This window comes from Monodelphis domestica, chromosome 3 (genome assembly GCF_027887165.1).
Source record: "Monodelphis domestica isolate mMonDom1 chromosome 3, mMonDom1.pri, whole genome shotgun sequence".
NCBI lineage: Eukaryota > Metazoa > Chordata > Mammalia > Didelphimorphia > Didelphidae > Monodelphis > Monodelphis domestica.
This window is the reverse complement of record NC_077229.1, coordinates 192,511,027-192,525,637: the sequence shown is the minus strand read 5'-3', so window position 1 is coordinate 192,525,637 and position 14,611 is coordinate 192,511,027. Positions and strand designations below refer to the sequence as shown.

The following is a 14,611-nucleotide window of genomic DNA, read 5'->3' as shown; positions in this document are numbered from 1 at the left end:
TTCCATGGTCATATCATGAAGGCAAGAGATGGCAGATGGACAGGTGATGTAGCCTTGCCATGCCAGCAGAATAGAACCATCACACGTTCATTTGGGTAGTTGAAATATTATGAGGTTTAGGAAAACCAATGCCTAACTCTGTACTGTTCTAGGCTAAGCTCAGTTTGTGTCATGGGCTGTGGCTAAGGGGCTCCATGGCACTGAGTAAAGGCTTCCAAGTTTGGGGAAGGGAAGAACTTCTGTACATTCAGAGACAGTCACCAGAAGAATAAACTGATCTCAGAAACTAGGAATTATAGGGCTGAAGGATCAGAGAGTCAATGTTGACTGAAGCTGGAAGCAAGGTCAAAACCAGGAATGACAGTCAGTCGGAGGCCAATCAACCTAGTGAAAGTTTAGACTTTGGGGTAGGCAGATGTGAGGAGGTATGTTAGAGTAGAGCAGTTGAATGTGAAACTGCCAACATGGAATCTAGGAATCCCAAACTTGTGGCCTAGTGAGATCTGATGAACCCCAAGTTTCAGGACTAGCTTATAAATTGGAGACCCCAAAGCTTTTCCTTGTTCCCTTTGCCCATGGGAATCTATCCTGAAGGGAATCCCAGGCTGGCAGTTTCAGACTGAGTGGGAGACCCTCAGGGGAATGACAATCCTAGTTGGGTGAGACTGAGCATATGCTAAGGACCCTCAGTCTCAGGTAGTCTCCCCTATTGTATCAGACCCTTTCCCAAGAAGACCCACACCTGGGCAGGAACCATCTTTTTAGTATTCGTTGTAAGCAGCCCCTTCTCTTACACCCTAGTCTCTAGCTATGATTCCTCTCCCAAGCTTGATTGTATCCTGTCAGAGTAGTTTGAACACTCCCATTTTCTTTGTAGCTATAGTGGTATCAATCATCTTTCCCTGCCCCTGGACTCCCCAAATGGTATATAGGGTCCCCAAATTCTTTTGTTCCTCGGAGTCCATCTTGAGCAGTGGCACTCCCAGGGGTTAGTGACCAGAGCAGTCAGAGTTCACTCCTCAGTCTCTGTGCAGTTGGGTGTGTCCAGCAGCTCTGTTGTTGAGGCCTACTAGTGCTGAACCCCTTTTGCCTTTGATTAAAGAGTGATTTTGACTATTTAATAGTTCTGTGTTTTTCCCAGTTGACAAAACTAAGGAATAAATCAACCATGAGACTTGACAGAATGCTCTAAATTTGTTGCACTAACAAATTCTGTGGCAATATGCCTATTTTTATTTCTGGACCTGCGCAGTTGCCCCCACCCTTCAGCTCCTTCTGAATTTCCTTCAGTTAGAAAGCTCCCCAGAGCACCCTCCTTACATTCACAGGTATTCACTAACTTTAAGGAGTGAAATGAGGTGGAAAGGAAGAGAGGACTCTTCAGTGAAGTAAATACTTCCTTTTTCTAGAAACCTGCTTGCCTTTTTGTTGTTTTTTTTTCTTTTCACTTTTTAATACAAGGATAGGCCCATAGGCAGTCCTTATAAATTTCAGATGCCTTCCAATGAAAATGTTTAAATTGATGTGGGAGAGTGATTAGGAAACCTGGGCCAGAAGGTATGCCTTCTTCAGGAATGACAAGGCTCCAGTAATTAGCTTAAAAACAGAAAATTTTATTAAGGTTAATACACGTTAAATTATTGGGAGGCAGGAGCAGGTGGAAGACTGCCTCCCCAAAGAGATGGAGTTTGGGGGTACTTATACCCTCCTGACAACAGAACTTACAGGACTAGAGATAGGATGATGGTGGGGTGATGGAGTGATGTTTTTGGCACTCTAGGACCTGAGATGGGGCATGTGGTTATGTCCTATGCTTCAAAGTCAAAAGGGGGTGAGGCACTTGTCCAATTTAGGGGATGGTTAGATATCTGAGCTCAAAACAGATGTTTATCAGAAGCAAACTAGGAGGTTCCTATCTGTGCTCTTCAAGAAGCTAGGACAGGTCAAAGGGAGTGTCTCTCAGAGACTTCTTATCATTTGGCTTCTGTTGCTCAAAGTCACCTTCCAGACTCTATTACAGGAATGCAAGGGAAAATGAAATCTTTGTGTACTCTCTGTCCTGGGACCTTTGAGGTTTTGGGGGTGCCTAGAGAAAGCCCACACCCCCATATCAAAATGGGATATATTTACACTCTTACTGATTTGTTTTGGTGGATATCAAAACATATCCTTTTCTGAAGGCAATATTCTCTAGTCAGTATTTTCAGCATGAGGACAAGAAGGTCAACCAACCTTCATAGCACTTCATTGGAGACCAGTACTGTCTGATCACCTTCTGGTCTGGCTCAGTAATTAGATCTAGCTACTCCTTAATAATCTTTCACACACTAGATTTGTAATTCCAGCAGTAGGTGGTGAAAATATCAATTAAATACTTAACCCTTCTGCCTCAATTCATCTGCATACTAGACACAAATACATATATGTCAACTCACTACCTTCCCAGGTGTCAACTGTGTCTCTGAGATCCTAGGAAACTGGCAAATAACAATTGCCTTACCCGGAAAAGTTACTAAAGCTGCTCCCAGTCCAAGTTCAGTTGAGCAATCTAGTTAGGATTCAGTTGGTGGATTTCTTAAGTTTAGCTTAGTTTATAGAAAAGCATTATTGTTATGTCAAGGGTCCATCAGAAACCCCTAAAAGAATGAAGGCTTGAGCAAATCCAACTAATTATTGTAGTCAGAGCCATTGTTCCTTTCATTATCATACACACACTCTGGAAATAAGAAATCTGGAATAATAATTACTCCTCTGTGAAGAAATACAAAGCAGTGCAGGGCAAGGAGTGATTAACTTAGAGCCTCTACTTGACAAAACTTGCTTTATCATCAGTCTGGCCACAATGTGTACTTCCAGTTATTCCCATAGTCCTTTGTAGTCATCCTTGCCATTGGAATGATCACATAAATTAACCTCAAAACCCCACTCAATGCCTTGCTATCCAAACACTGTCCACTTCCTACAAAAGTGAGCCTATGACTTCACTAAAATGATTGCATTTTAAGAAGCCCTCAGGCACTTTCACCAGTGGGTTTGACTTCAAGGTCTTTATTGCAACCCTGACAGGGGGAAGGAAGGGGGTGAGAGACCCAATAGCACTAGCTAAAGGTAAGAGTGATGGGGGGGAGCCTCAGATTCTTTTAGGTTTGATTGCCTTACTTAACTTTTGTTCTCAGACCAGGAGTTTAATTCACTGGGGGAAAGGCAAGACCAATTTATTGTTAATTCAATGATTATGTCTTTTGTGTTCTTTGCTTTAACATTCTGGGAAAGTGTTAATCTGGAAATTCTCTGAAAACAATGTTTTCATCTTCCATCTTCCCACTAAAAGCTGGAAGCGTAAAGTACCAAGTGAGGAAGAAACCTGAAGAACTCTCCTCTCTCCGACTCTCCACTGACCCCTCAGCTCCTCACAAAGGGCAGGACATGCATCTCTACCAACAAGGAGAGAGTCCTTTGAGATTGGGACTACATAGTTTTCTCTATGTTTTACTGTCGTTTTGTTTATTTTGTTAACTAATTTCCAATTACATTAAAACATTTTTTTTCTAAAACTCTTACCTTCTAAATAAAAAGTCTTAACCAAAAAAATGTAGAAGAAAAACATATGACTTATCACTTGTTCCTCTGAGTATATGATTTGGGTTTTTGGTTTTAAAACATTGCTCTATTACAAAAATGAATAATATGGAAATGTGTCTTGAGTGATAATTCATGTATAACCCAGTGGAATTAGTTGTCAGTTCTGGGAGGGGGGAGAGAAGAGGGGACAGAAAGAAAATGGATCATGAAAACATGGAAAAATAGGTAAAAATAAAAATAAAAATCTTAACAAATAAAACTTTTACTTTCTGTCTTAGAATTCATATTAAGAATTGGTTCCAAGGTAGAAGAATGATAAGGGCTGGGCAATTGGGATTAAGTTATTTGCCCAGAATCACACATCTAAGTAAAGTGTCACATTTCCACAACTGGCACTCTATCTACTGAGCCACCTAGCTTCCCCTCCACATTTTAATGTGGTTACTATGTTTGACACCTCTAGGCTAGGTAACTTATAAGGTCCCTCTTATCTTTTAACATGTGATCTTTTAATGGACCTACCAGAGACAAATCCAGGACAGTTTGCTAGACAGAAAGACATTAGTTATGCTTTTTGAACAAAAGTGAGATTTCCAACTTAATCCACAGGATTTAAGAGAAGAATAATGAAAATAACAACGGGGTGGGGAGCAGCTAGGTGGTTCAGTGGATTGAAAGCCAGGCCTAGAGAGGGGTGGTCTCATGGGTTCAAATTTGGTCTCAGCCACTTCCTAGTTATATGACCCTCAAGTCACTTTACCCACATTGCCTTGCCTTTACTACCCTTTTGCCTTGGAACCAATACTTAAAATTGATTCCAAGATGGAAGGTGAGGGTTTTGTCAACATGGAACCTAGAAGTCCCCAAACTTGTAGCTTAGAAAGATTCAGTGATTCTCCAGTTTATTTAGCTCAGAGGTGAAAGCCTCAGGTTTTGAGCATGTTCCTGTGAGAATCCACAATCCACTTCAGATGGGGACTAAGCCCAGGCCAACATAGCACTCTTTGGTGCTATAGGCATGGTGTCAGTCTCACAAGCTGAAGGTCCCATCCTCAGAAGGAGAGTTGGGAGAGGCTTCTGGAGACTAGAAGAGTCACTAGAGTTGGGCTTGAAGTGGATTGTGGATTCTTGCAGGAACATGCTCAAAACCTGAGACTTTTCACCTCTGTTATGCTGGGATTTTGGGTAAGGAAAGAACAAGAGGGAACATATAAATAATTCAGATTTATTGGTTGGGAAGGGGAGGAAGGAACAGGGGTTTAGGAGGAAATTATACTAATTATCTTAACAATCTAATATCTAAAACTATCTTATTAAGCTAAACAGTAAATTCCCCAGAAGTCAAGTCTCACACCAGGAGCACAATCAAACCGGCCAGGATCTTCAGTTGGTTAGTCTATCTTCAAGCTTCTTTATTCAAAGCTGCCAGCAGCCAGATCCAAAAGATTTCTTTTCTTCTGTTGGTCTCAGGAGAAAGCTTTTTCCAAGCCTCAGACTCAGGTCCTTCCAGGAGAGATCTGATGAAGTCCTTTGGGCATAGAATCTTTCCCAGATCTCTAGCCTCAGGCTCCCATGTGACCCTTAGTCACATGCTCCTGTCAATCACTCACTGATGTTTGCACCTCTCAGTTTTTGCAAACCATTCATCTTTATCACACCTCCAAGCTAAATAAGATGGGGAATCACTAATTCTTTCTAAGTTACAAGTTTGGGGACTTCTAGATTCCACATTGACAGTTAAAAAAAAGAATAACAATGAATAAATATAAAATTCAATATGTTATTAAATAATAATAGGGCTACAGGAAAAGAAATTGACTTACCTTTGGTTTATATCATGATATTTCTATTGGGACATTCTATTATATTTTAGGAGATTTATTAGGGATCATTAGAAATAAAGGAATAAAAAGGTAACAAATAAAAAGACCAGATGCCCATGGCTGATTAGCCCATTTTAAAATCACCAAGCTTAGTTTACCACCACCATCATCTCACTGTAAGCCAGAGACAAAAGTAGGACCGCCCACTCAATTTATCCCCTGTCTACAGGAAGTATGTAATGACAGGAAGTCAATGGGCTCCCAGTAAATGTAGTTCTTTTTTAGGATAACAGATTTTCAGTTATACAATTCCAAACTCTTATCTTTAGAGTCTAAGGAAGCCACCCTTTCCACAGGCCCCCAACCCTAATCTCTCTCTACTTCTTCAACCAGACTAATCTTAGAGCATTTCATCATGTTTCACATGAAATGACTGAAAAAAAAGAAAAATAATCTCACAGGCAAGTTTCTCATTTTATTGCTCACGGACAAAACTATGAAGAGATATTGCACGTGTCAGAGGAACAATTCTTTATTGGGCCAATTTTCACTTCAAGGTTTGGGGCTTTCCCTGCCTGCCTCATATATGTTCCTCACTCAAATACTTGTTCCACTGGGAACTCCTGGCCCCTTCTGCAAACACAGAGAAGGAGAAGTGGGCTCCTAAGTGATTATATGTGTAGAAATGCAGGTGTGTTAATAGTAAATATAATCTCATTGGACTGGAGAGGTTAAAAGGTTACTCCCTTTTCTGATTGGCTGTTAAGGTACTTAGCTATTCAATTGGTTTAGGGTCCTGATGGTGAAATGATGGCACACATGCCAAAGAGGGCATATAGAATACTCTCTGTGGGCATGTACACTGTCACCTCCTGCCAGAGTTCCTTACTGGAAAGGCAGAGGGATTCAAGCAGAGCTGTTCCCTTCCCCCTCTCCATCTTGCCTGATGACATTTTTTCACATCACCCATCCTTTGCCCAATAGCCCAATGAGTGTGTTTTCTCCCTCCTCTGTGTGGGGTAATGTGGGGGTGTGTATATGACACTTGGTCTAGGTTGGAGGCACAGGCTTGGCACCTGGTCTCTGGGGGGTGTAGGGGGTAGGGCATGACATTCAGTCTTGCCATCACTGATTTAGGAAGAGAAAGAAAAGGGCAGCTTCTCACACCAAATCTAAAAAGGCAACATGTTTGTGGTGGGCACCAGGGTCCCCCAATATACCCCAAATTCCTAAAGACACCACAGGTCAAATATGTGAGGAATTCATCTTTCAGGGTTGGCAACTGAACAAACATAGGTTCCTCTACCTCTAAGCTTTGGATATATTTACACCAGCCTTAAGATAAGGATCTGAGCATGAAGGAATACCTTATATTTACATCTCAAATACATTAGGTTCCTTCAGATAATTTACCCACTTTTATGATCACTACATATATGGGTTGCTCAGGGAGGGGTAATATCTCTGGTATGGAGGGCTTGTTGTGCCCTTCTAGGGCAGCTCTCCAGCCACTGACCCTCACCTGACACCCAGCTCTCACTTGTGGCTCCTAGTAGCTGCTAGCATGTGGCAGCGGCCACACCCCGGGCAACAGCTTCGACAGGCCGGCTAAACCTTGTGAGGGTAGCCATCGGGTTGTCATGGACCCCTGGTGAACCAGGGATTTGCTCACCCAGCATGTGAAGACTGCTTCAGCTGAACAGGCGGAAGAAACCAATAAGAAGGTTCAATGGCTGAGAGGGTGATGCAGCAAAGCACTGTGGAGTGCTTATGGAGCACAAAAGACAACAGGGCCATCTAATGCAGCTGAGGAAGTCTCCAGGTGTAACAACTTTTCGTGCCAATGGACCCAGGCTTCCAACGCCGAGAGAGTGGGACTGTCTCTGTGCATCGACTTTTCCACTTAAATCTTCATGCACAGGTGTCTTTGTGCACAAAAACGCATAAAGACAATCATCATCCTTGGTTGGAGAGACAACCAACCAACAAACAAAAACAAAACAAACATCTCAAACATCACTTAGGATCCCAATCGTCCCCAGGTTTATCAAGATGGGTAACATGATCAGGATGCCATAAAGGACGCGTACTTGTACTATGCCCCCAGACCCAACTCTATGATCAGGATGTCATAAATGATGTGCCCTTATGTTTAAGCCCACAGTCCCAAAGGTACCCATTCTGTTACCTATTATCCCCTGATTGCCCCACTTGTTTCTCATTGTTCATCTTCCTCCTCCTCCTTCCTTTCCAAGTCACTTGGCCCCTTTCTTTTTTAGGATACAAAAATCCTGAACTTTTCTCTGTTCCAGAATGCCATGGTCAGGGTCCAGTCTCACTCACGACTCCAGGGTGATACTGTGTATTGGCTCCAAGGCAGAAGAGTGGTAAGGGCTAGGCAATGGGGGTCAAGTGACTTGCCCAGGGTCACACAGCTAGGAAGTGGCTGAGTCCGGATTTGAACCTAGGACCTCCGGTCTCTAGGCCTGGCTCTCAATCCACTGAGCTACCCAGCTGCCCCAAGACAGGTAATTTTGAAAGATGTAAGTTGATCAAGAGATTAGACTTCGGGTGTAGAATGAGCATTTTTTTTGGCCCCTTAATATATCCAAATTGAGAAGTTTCCTTGATTGATAATGCTTATTTGTTGTTTTTAGACCTGTCTTGGGTCTTAAAATCAACAGTGAGTATTGGTTCCAATGCAGAAGGCAACTAGGGTTAAATGACTTGGCTAGGGACACAACTAGGAAGTATCTGAGGCCACATTTGAACTTGTCTTTCTAACTTCAGACTTGGCTCTTTCCACTGAGCCACCTAGTTGTCCCTATGCTTGTTTTAAATATTTTCCCTCCTTGAAGTTTAGGAGGGGAAATGGGAAGAGGATATGTATTTTTGACATTAAAAAAATTATATAACTTTTTTTTAAGTGGGGAGAAAATATATTTGATATTTGAAAACAAATCTTGAGAAAAAACTTTTATAATGAAAATATTACTTAATATTCCTTGAATGGATATGCTGCCAAGCCATCAGATGAGTATGGGTTCTCATTATCCTAATTCACCTAACACAAAGAGGGACACTGCAAGGGGGAAATCCGCTGTTTTACTCTGGACAATCCCAAGAAAACCCAAGCATGTTAGCCACAAGGACCGATGAGTTTTGATTAGCACCTTGCTCACTGAGGCATTAAAGTTAGAGCTGCAATTTCTGGTAACAAGCCTCCCTGTATTTCACCAAAGGGGATTTAACCAGAGCAGGCGCGCCAGAAAGAAAAAAAAAAAGCCCCCAATGTGGCTTTGCATTTCACTTAGATTCAGTCTTAGACATAGTATCTTGTGACCTTATTTTGGGTATACGGTCGGCGGATTAGCAAAAGCAGTCTCTACTTCTGCCACCCACCCAACCTTGAGATTTATGCATCCTTCCAGGAATGAAAGTGAATGAAAAGCAGCAGAAACAACAGCAGCGGATAAAGGGCAAACGCGACTGCGACGGCGTCTGCGCTCTTCAAGCAGTGTGAATGTCACTGCCTCTACTTCTCGGATTCCCACCTCTCGGCGTCCCCACTCCCGACCAAAATGCATGTCGGGAATTGTAGTTCTGCAGTCAGGGGCTGAGACTGCGACGCCTCTGAGGGTTAGACTACAAATCCCGTGGAAGGGAATGAGCGCCGTGCTGGGCGGGGTGAGGCGGGGGCCGCAGAGGGGTTAGGAGGAGGTCTGGCTTGACTCACACGTGGGGGCGGAGGAGGGCCAAGCTTAGAACCTATTTCCTGGCAAAAGAAGCTCTTTAGTTCAGCTGTTCTCGGGCTAGGGAAGTCCCAAGGCTGCCAATCTCCTGGCGCCGGGAGAAAGCCAAAAAAAGGAAAAAAAAAGGGAAAAAAAGAAAAAAGTGTAGAACGTCTCCCTCTATATTATTAATTATTATTATTTATCTTGCGTGTAATCCATTCCTCCTTAGTGCCTCCTCCCTTTCCTGCTTCTCCTCCTGTTGTAACATGCAATTAGTGATCCTGCAGCCACATTTCCAGGGGTGCTAAAGTTCATTTCGCTTATAGCCACCATGGGGAATGGGATGAACAAGGTAATGTATGTTTCTTTTTGTTTGTGCCTGCTTGTTTTCCTGCTCAGCTCACCTCCGTAGAATTGAGGACTGGGAAAGATGTGGAAAGCCTTGGTTTCCCCTTTTCTAACACCGTCCCTTTTGGTTTCACTCTTCACTTTCCGCGCTCCACCCTGCATCCTCCATCCTCCTTTATTTGGGCTTAGCCAGCACTCGAACAAAAAAAAAAGCATGCTTTACTTCTCCGTTTAAATGTTTGTATTTTTAGGACTGGGTGTAGTATTCTTAAAAAATGCTTTTAATATCTGGCTAGGGTAGGGAGGTGGGTGGTGCAAGCGGTGGGAATGGATCGGGGTTGAGAGATGGATGCTTCTGCAAATTTTTTCTCGGGGTGGGGGGATGGCCGATAGAGGTCAATACTGTTGAAAATCCCCCGCCTTCCTTCTTGGGAAGGCTTCCCGGCAAACAGCCCCCGGGCGTTTGCCCTGCACGTTGGACGCCTTCTGCGGCTGTGGACCACTAGTTCTCACCAACCACCGTGCCCTTTTAAAAGCTATTTACACTTGCTGGGCTAGGACGTGGTTCTGACCTGTCCCTAGTGGGAGCGCGGTGAAGCTGAGAGCTTGTGGTTTCTTTTTTCTTCTCCTTCCCTCCGAGGCTCTTTAAACATCGCCCACCCACCTTGCGGGTCATCTGGGCGTCTTCTCTGTATCTTCTCTCGTAATTTCCTTTATCTCTTTGGGTAGCTCCCCACCCTCCACTTCCCTAGAGTTTTTTTTTTTTATTATGTAAATCAGGGGATTGTAGAAGTTGCTTGGGACAGCTACCTAATACGCTAGTAGAGAGTGGAGCCCTTTAAAAAAACTGCTTCTCCCCTTGGAGGCAGTGAATCTAGTCTGCTTTTTGTCCAGTTTACGCCCGGGTTCTCCACTAAGAGGGAAACCTGTTGGCTCCTCAACCTTGCTGCCTTTGCCTGGGTAGGACCCATCTTTCTCCAGCCTGGTGCTTTTGTCTCCCAGCTCCTCAGCCCCACCCTGGGCTTGTCCAGTTTCCCCTTGCCCCACCCCTAGTCGGGTGTTAGTCTTAGGTTCTGTGGCCAAGCTGTTCCTTTGACGTCTCAGGAAGGTGGTAGAATCCATGCTCTGCTGATGCTCCCTGGACAGAAATTTATTGAAATAATAGCCCAGAGATCCCTTTAAAGGAAATTACCTTTCCCCATTTCAACCCATACTCCCAACATAAGTAAATTTATTCCATTATTCAAATGGTTAGATGAAATGGGAATTACTGTTATAGATTCTGCTCCTTTTAACTCTGGGTCTGGCAGCCTCTGACGCATGAGTGCCACCAGTGGTAATACCGAATAATGGAGAGGAAAAACATACCGAGAGTAGGGAGAATGGAATGAGAGAGAAAAGTACATGGGATGATAAGTAGCATACGCTGTCTAAATATTTTGAACTTCCGATCTAATGCCGGGTTTCTGAGAGTGTTATGAGATGTAGTGTGAGAAAGACTAATTTTGTGAGTTGGTCCTAGGTGTCATCACTCTGGTGATGGTTCATAGGATCACAGATCTAAGAGCAAGAAGGGACCTTAGTTTAGACTAGGACATCTATTCCAGCCCCCTCATTTTAAAAATGAAGAAACTGAGACAGTTTCAAGGTCACATAAGTAGTAAAAAGCAGAGTTGGGATTTGAACCTGAATCGTGTTATTCCAAGTTCAGCATTCTTTCCACTGTATCAGGCAGGGTCTTTATACTGTAACTTTTTTTTCCTCCCAAGAGAATGTTTGAATAAAAGAAAGGTTATTCCCAATTTGGAGATATATCTTTATAATGACCTTCAGTACTTTGAGTCTCTTCTTTAAAAAGAAAAAAGTGCTATCATCAATTTGTAGGATAAATTAGGCTTTGAATTGATAGTAATTCTTTGAGAATCTTTGAAGTGCTTATTTAAACTGTTTCTTATTTGAATTGCTCACTGGTTGCTTCTGAATATTTAACTGATAGAACTGTTACATTATATATAAAATACAGGTGAATATGGTTACATGCATTTTTCAAGTCCATAGTTTTAATCATTGTAATGAATGAAAATGTAGTGGTTTTTTTTTTAAACAACCTTTACCTTTTGTCTTCCAATTGATACTAAATAACCTGTCCAAGGCAGAAGAGTGGTAAGGCTAGGCATTTGGGGTTGGGTGATGTGATCTCTGTGTGTGTGTGTGTGTGTGTGTGTGTGTGTGTGTGTGTGTGTGTGTGTGTGTGAGAGTGAGTGTGTGAGGGAGTCATATAGCCAGGAAGTGAGGCCACACTTGAACCCAGGACCTCCCTTCTCTAGTCCTGGCTCTATCCGCTGAGTCACCTAGCTGCCCCAGGAGTGTTTTTTTGAATTTGTGCATTTCTTCCAAAACTTTTCCAACTCTATTATTATTGTGGTTGTGAATTTTCCCTACATCATCAGCATCAGGTAAATAGAACAGTCACCTACATTTCATAAACATAGTTTATGAAATATAAAATAGTCTGGGTAATTTGACCCGGACTAGAACATGGTTATTGCCAGAAATGGTGTCAGAATTCTTATCGCCTGACTCCCTGGCAGAGGAATCAATTTGGCAGTAATATGGAGGGTGGCTTGGAGAGAGTCTGGAGAAAGGGAGATCTCTAAAGAAGGCCATCATAATAGTCCAGGGGAAAGACAAATAAGGTCTCAAGTAGGGTGATGCCTATGTGGGAAGAGAAAAGGATAGGGATGTAAGAGATTTTGTAGAGGTTGAATCAACAAGATTTGATGATTGATTAGATTTTGAGAGTGTCAAGAATTGAATGACTCTTGAGTTGATGAACTTCAATGATGATGACCTCAATGGAAGGAAGTTTGGAAGAGAAGTGGGAGTGTTGAGAAACATGATGAGAACTGTTTAGGACACCCTGAGTTTGAAATACTAATAACAATAAAACATTCATTTTGAAATATCCAGTAAGCATTTGATGATCAGTAGAGAGACTAGGTCTAGAGACATAGATTTGGAACTCAATTATGTAGAGCTGATAATTAAGCATGGGTTATGAAGATGTCATTAAGAAACCATCTAGACAGAAATTGGAGGGAATGTATACTATGAGAGAGCTGTTCTCTTCTTCCTACAGATTTGAAGTAAGTAGACAACTTCTAGGAAGCATATTGATAATAATAGCTATCATTTATATAGTATTACAAAGTGCTTTACACATGTTATCTTATTTGATCCTCACAACAATCTTGAGAGTGTGTGTGTGAATGAGAGAGACAGAGAGAAAGAGAGATTGCTGAGTAACAGACTTAAATAGGTTACATGATTTGCCCTGGGTCATATAGCTAATTGTGTCTAGTATGAGGCAAGATTTGAACTCAGGTCTTTCTAATTCCAACTCTCCTCCATGCACCTAGTTGAATGCATAATGATTGCTCTTGTTAGATCTATCCACTTACTGGATATTATGGATGAGTTTGAGCAAGTTACTTTACTTGTCTGGATCTTTGTTTCCTTAACTATAAATTGAGAGGATTGGACTAGGGTGGACTTCGAGAATTACTCTTGGCTCTAAATCTATAACCCATCAATCCTTTCAGTTTCTGAGCATCCATGCGCAAGTAGGGTGGCTATTTGGGTAATAAAAATAACACAGCTTTAAAAAAACCCCAACTATTTATCGTCTATCATAGAATCAGTAACAAATATTGATTCTAAGATGGAAGAGCAGTAAGGGTTAGGCTTTTGGGGTTAAGTGACTTGTGTGACAGTATCTGAGGCCAGATTTTTACTCAGGTCCTTACAACTCCTGGCCTGACTATATCCACTATGCTACCTAGCTGCCCCAACACACAACTTTTTAAGGTGTTTAAAGCTTTCCTTGAAATTATCCTGTGAGATAGATATCCCTTTTTTTACAGATGAAGTAATTGAGGCCTAGAGAGGTTAAATTTATTTCCCCAAGGTCACACAGTTTCATTATCAGTCCTCTGAAGTTTTGGCTGGTCATTGCATTGATCATAATTCTTTACAGTTGTTACTATTTATGGTGTTTTTTGTTGCATAAATTATCCTCTTGGTTCTGTTCTCTTAATTTTTTCAAAATTGTTTATTTGTATAAAATTAATCCAACGGTCATTTGTTAAGGTTATTGGGTAAGAGATTGTTTCCAAGAAGCGACTGAAGTTAACGATATCTTTTATCTGTTGTCTTTTTCATTTGTCTGACTTGACCCACTGAGTGGCTCTGTCATCCTTGGGGAATATGTTATAGGGGAAGACTCTAGCTAAAGAGCAAACAGCAGACACAGAAGAGCTAGCTCTAAACAGGAGTTGTTTCTTTAATCCTGTGCAAATCTCTATACAGCATTGGATTTGTAGTCAGAAAAACCCTAGATCTTGTATGTGTTCAGATACTTAGTAACTGTGTGACATTGGGCAAGTTATTTACCTCTCACTCTGCCTTCATTTCCTCAGCTGTAAACTGGGAATAGTAATAGCATTTTCCTTCCAATGTGGTTAAAAGAGAAAAGTGTGATAATTGCAGAAAGTGCTTTGCAAACCTTAAAGTGCTAGTAAAGGCTAGCAATTATTATTATTGTTGTTGTTGTTGTTATTTTTAAAACTCTTACCTTCTGTCATAGAGTTGATATCAAGTATGGGTTCCAAGGCAGAAGACTTAGGCAGTTGAGGAAGTGACTTGCCTAGGGTCATATAGCTAGTGTCTGAGGACAGATTTGAAACTAGGACTTGTAGAACTGACTCTTCATACACTAAGCCACCTAGCTGCTTCTAGCATTATTGTTATTACAACTATAAGCATTCTTCCATAGTTTCAAGATTTTCCTTTTGTAAATAAAATCATAGAAAGATAGAGAAAGGAAAAGGATTATGGAATTGTGGTGTCCATGTGGGAGGCTCTGTGGTACAGTGGAAAGAGTGACGGGTTTGGAGTCGCAGGGACCTGAGTTGGAATCCTATCCCAATACCTGCTAGAGGCAGCTAGGCATGGTGGATAGAGCACTGGATCAGGAGTTAAGAAAACCTGAATCCAACTCCAGCTGTAGACACTTCCTAGCTTTGTGACCCTGGGCAAATCACTTAACCTTGTTTGTCTTGGGTT

At 42.0% G+C, this 14,611-nt stretch overlaps 1 protein-coding gene across 7 annotated transcripts in view; it reads left to right on the top strand.

Annotated features, from left to right (window-relative positions):
- The window catches only part of DUSP22 (dual specificity phosphatase 22), a 113,495-nt gene that overhangs the window by 20,269 nt on the left and 78,615 nt on the right, over positions 1 to 14,611 (top strand). For 4 of the 7 annotated variants that reach the window (XM_007488045.3, XM_007488044.3, XM_007488043.3 and 1 more), the window contains exon 1: positions 9,086 to 9,491. The exons of 2 other annotated variants lie outside the window; for them this stretch is intronic. In XM_007488045.3, the coding sequence (XP_007488107.1) occupies positions 9,471 to 9,491 (21 nt within the window). In that variant the 5' untranslated portion in view covers positions 9,086 to 9,470. Of the gene's footprint in view, positions 1 to 9,017; positions 9,492 to 14,611 lie in introns of those variants that run through there. One more of the 7 variants, XM_001378644.5, reaches the window with a different exon arrangement.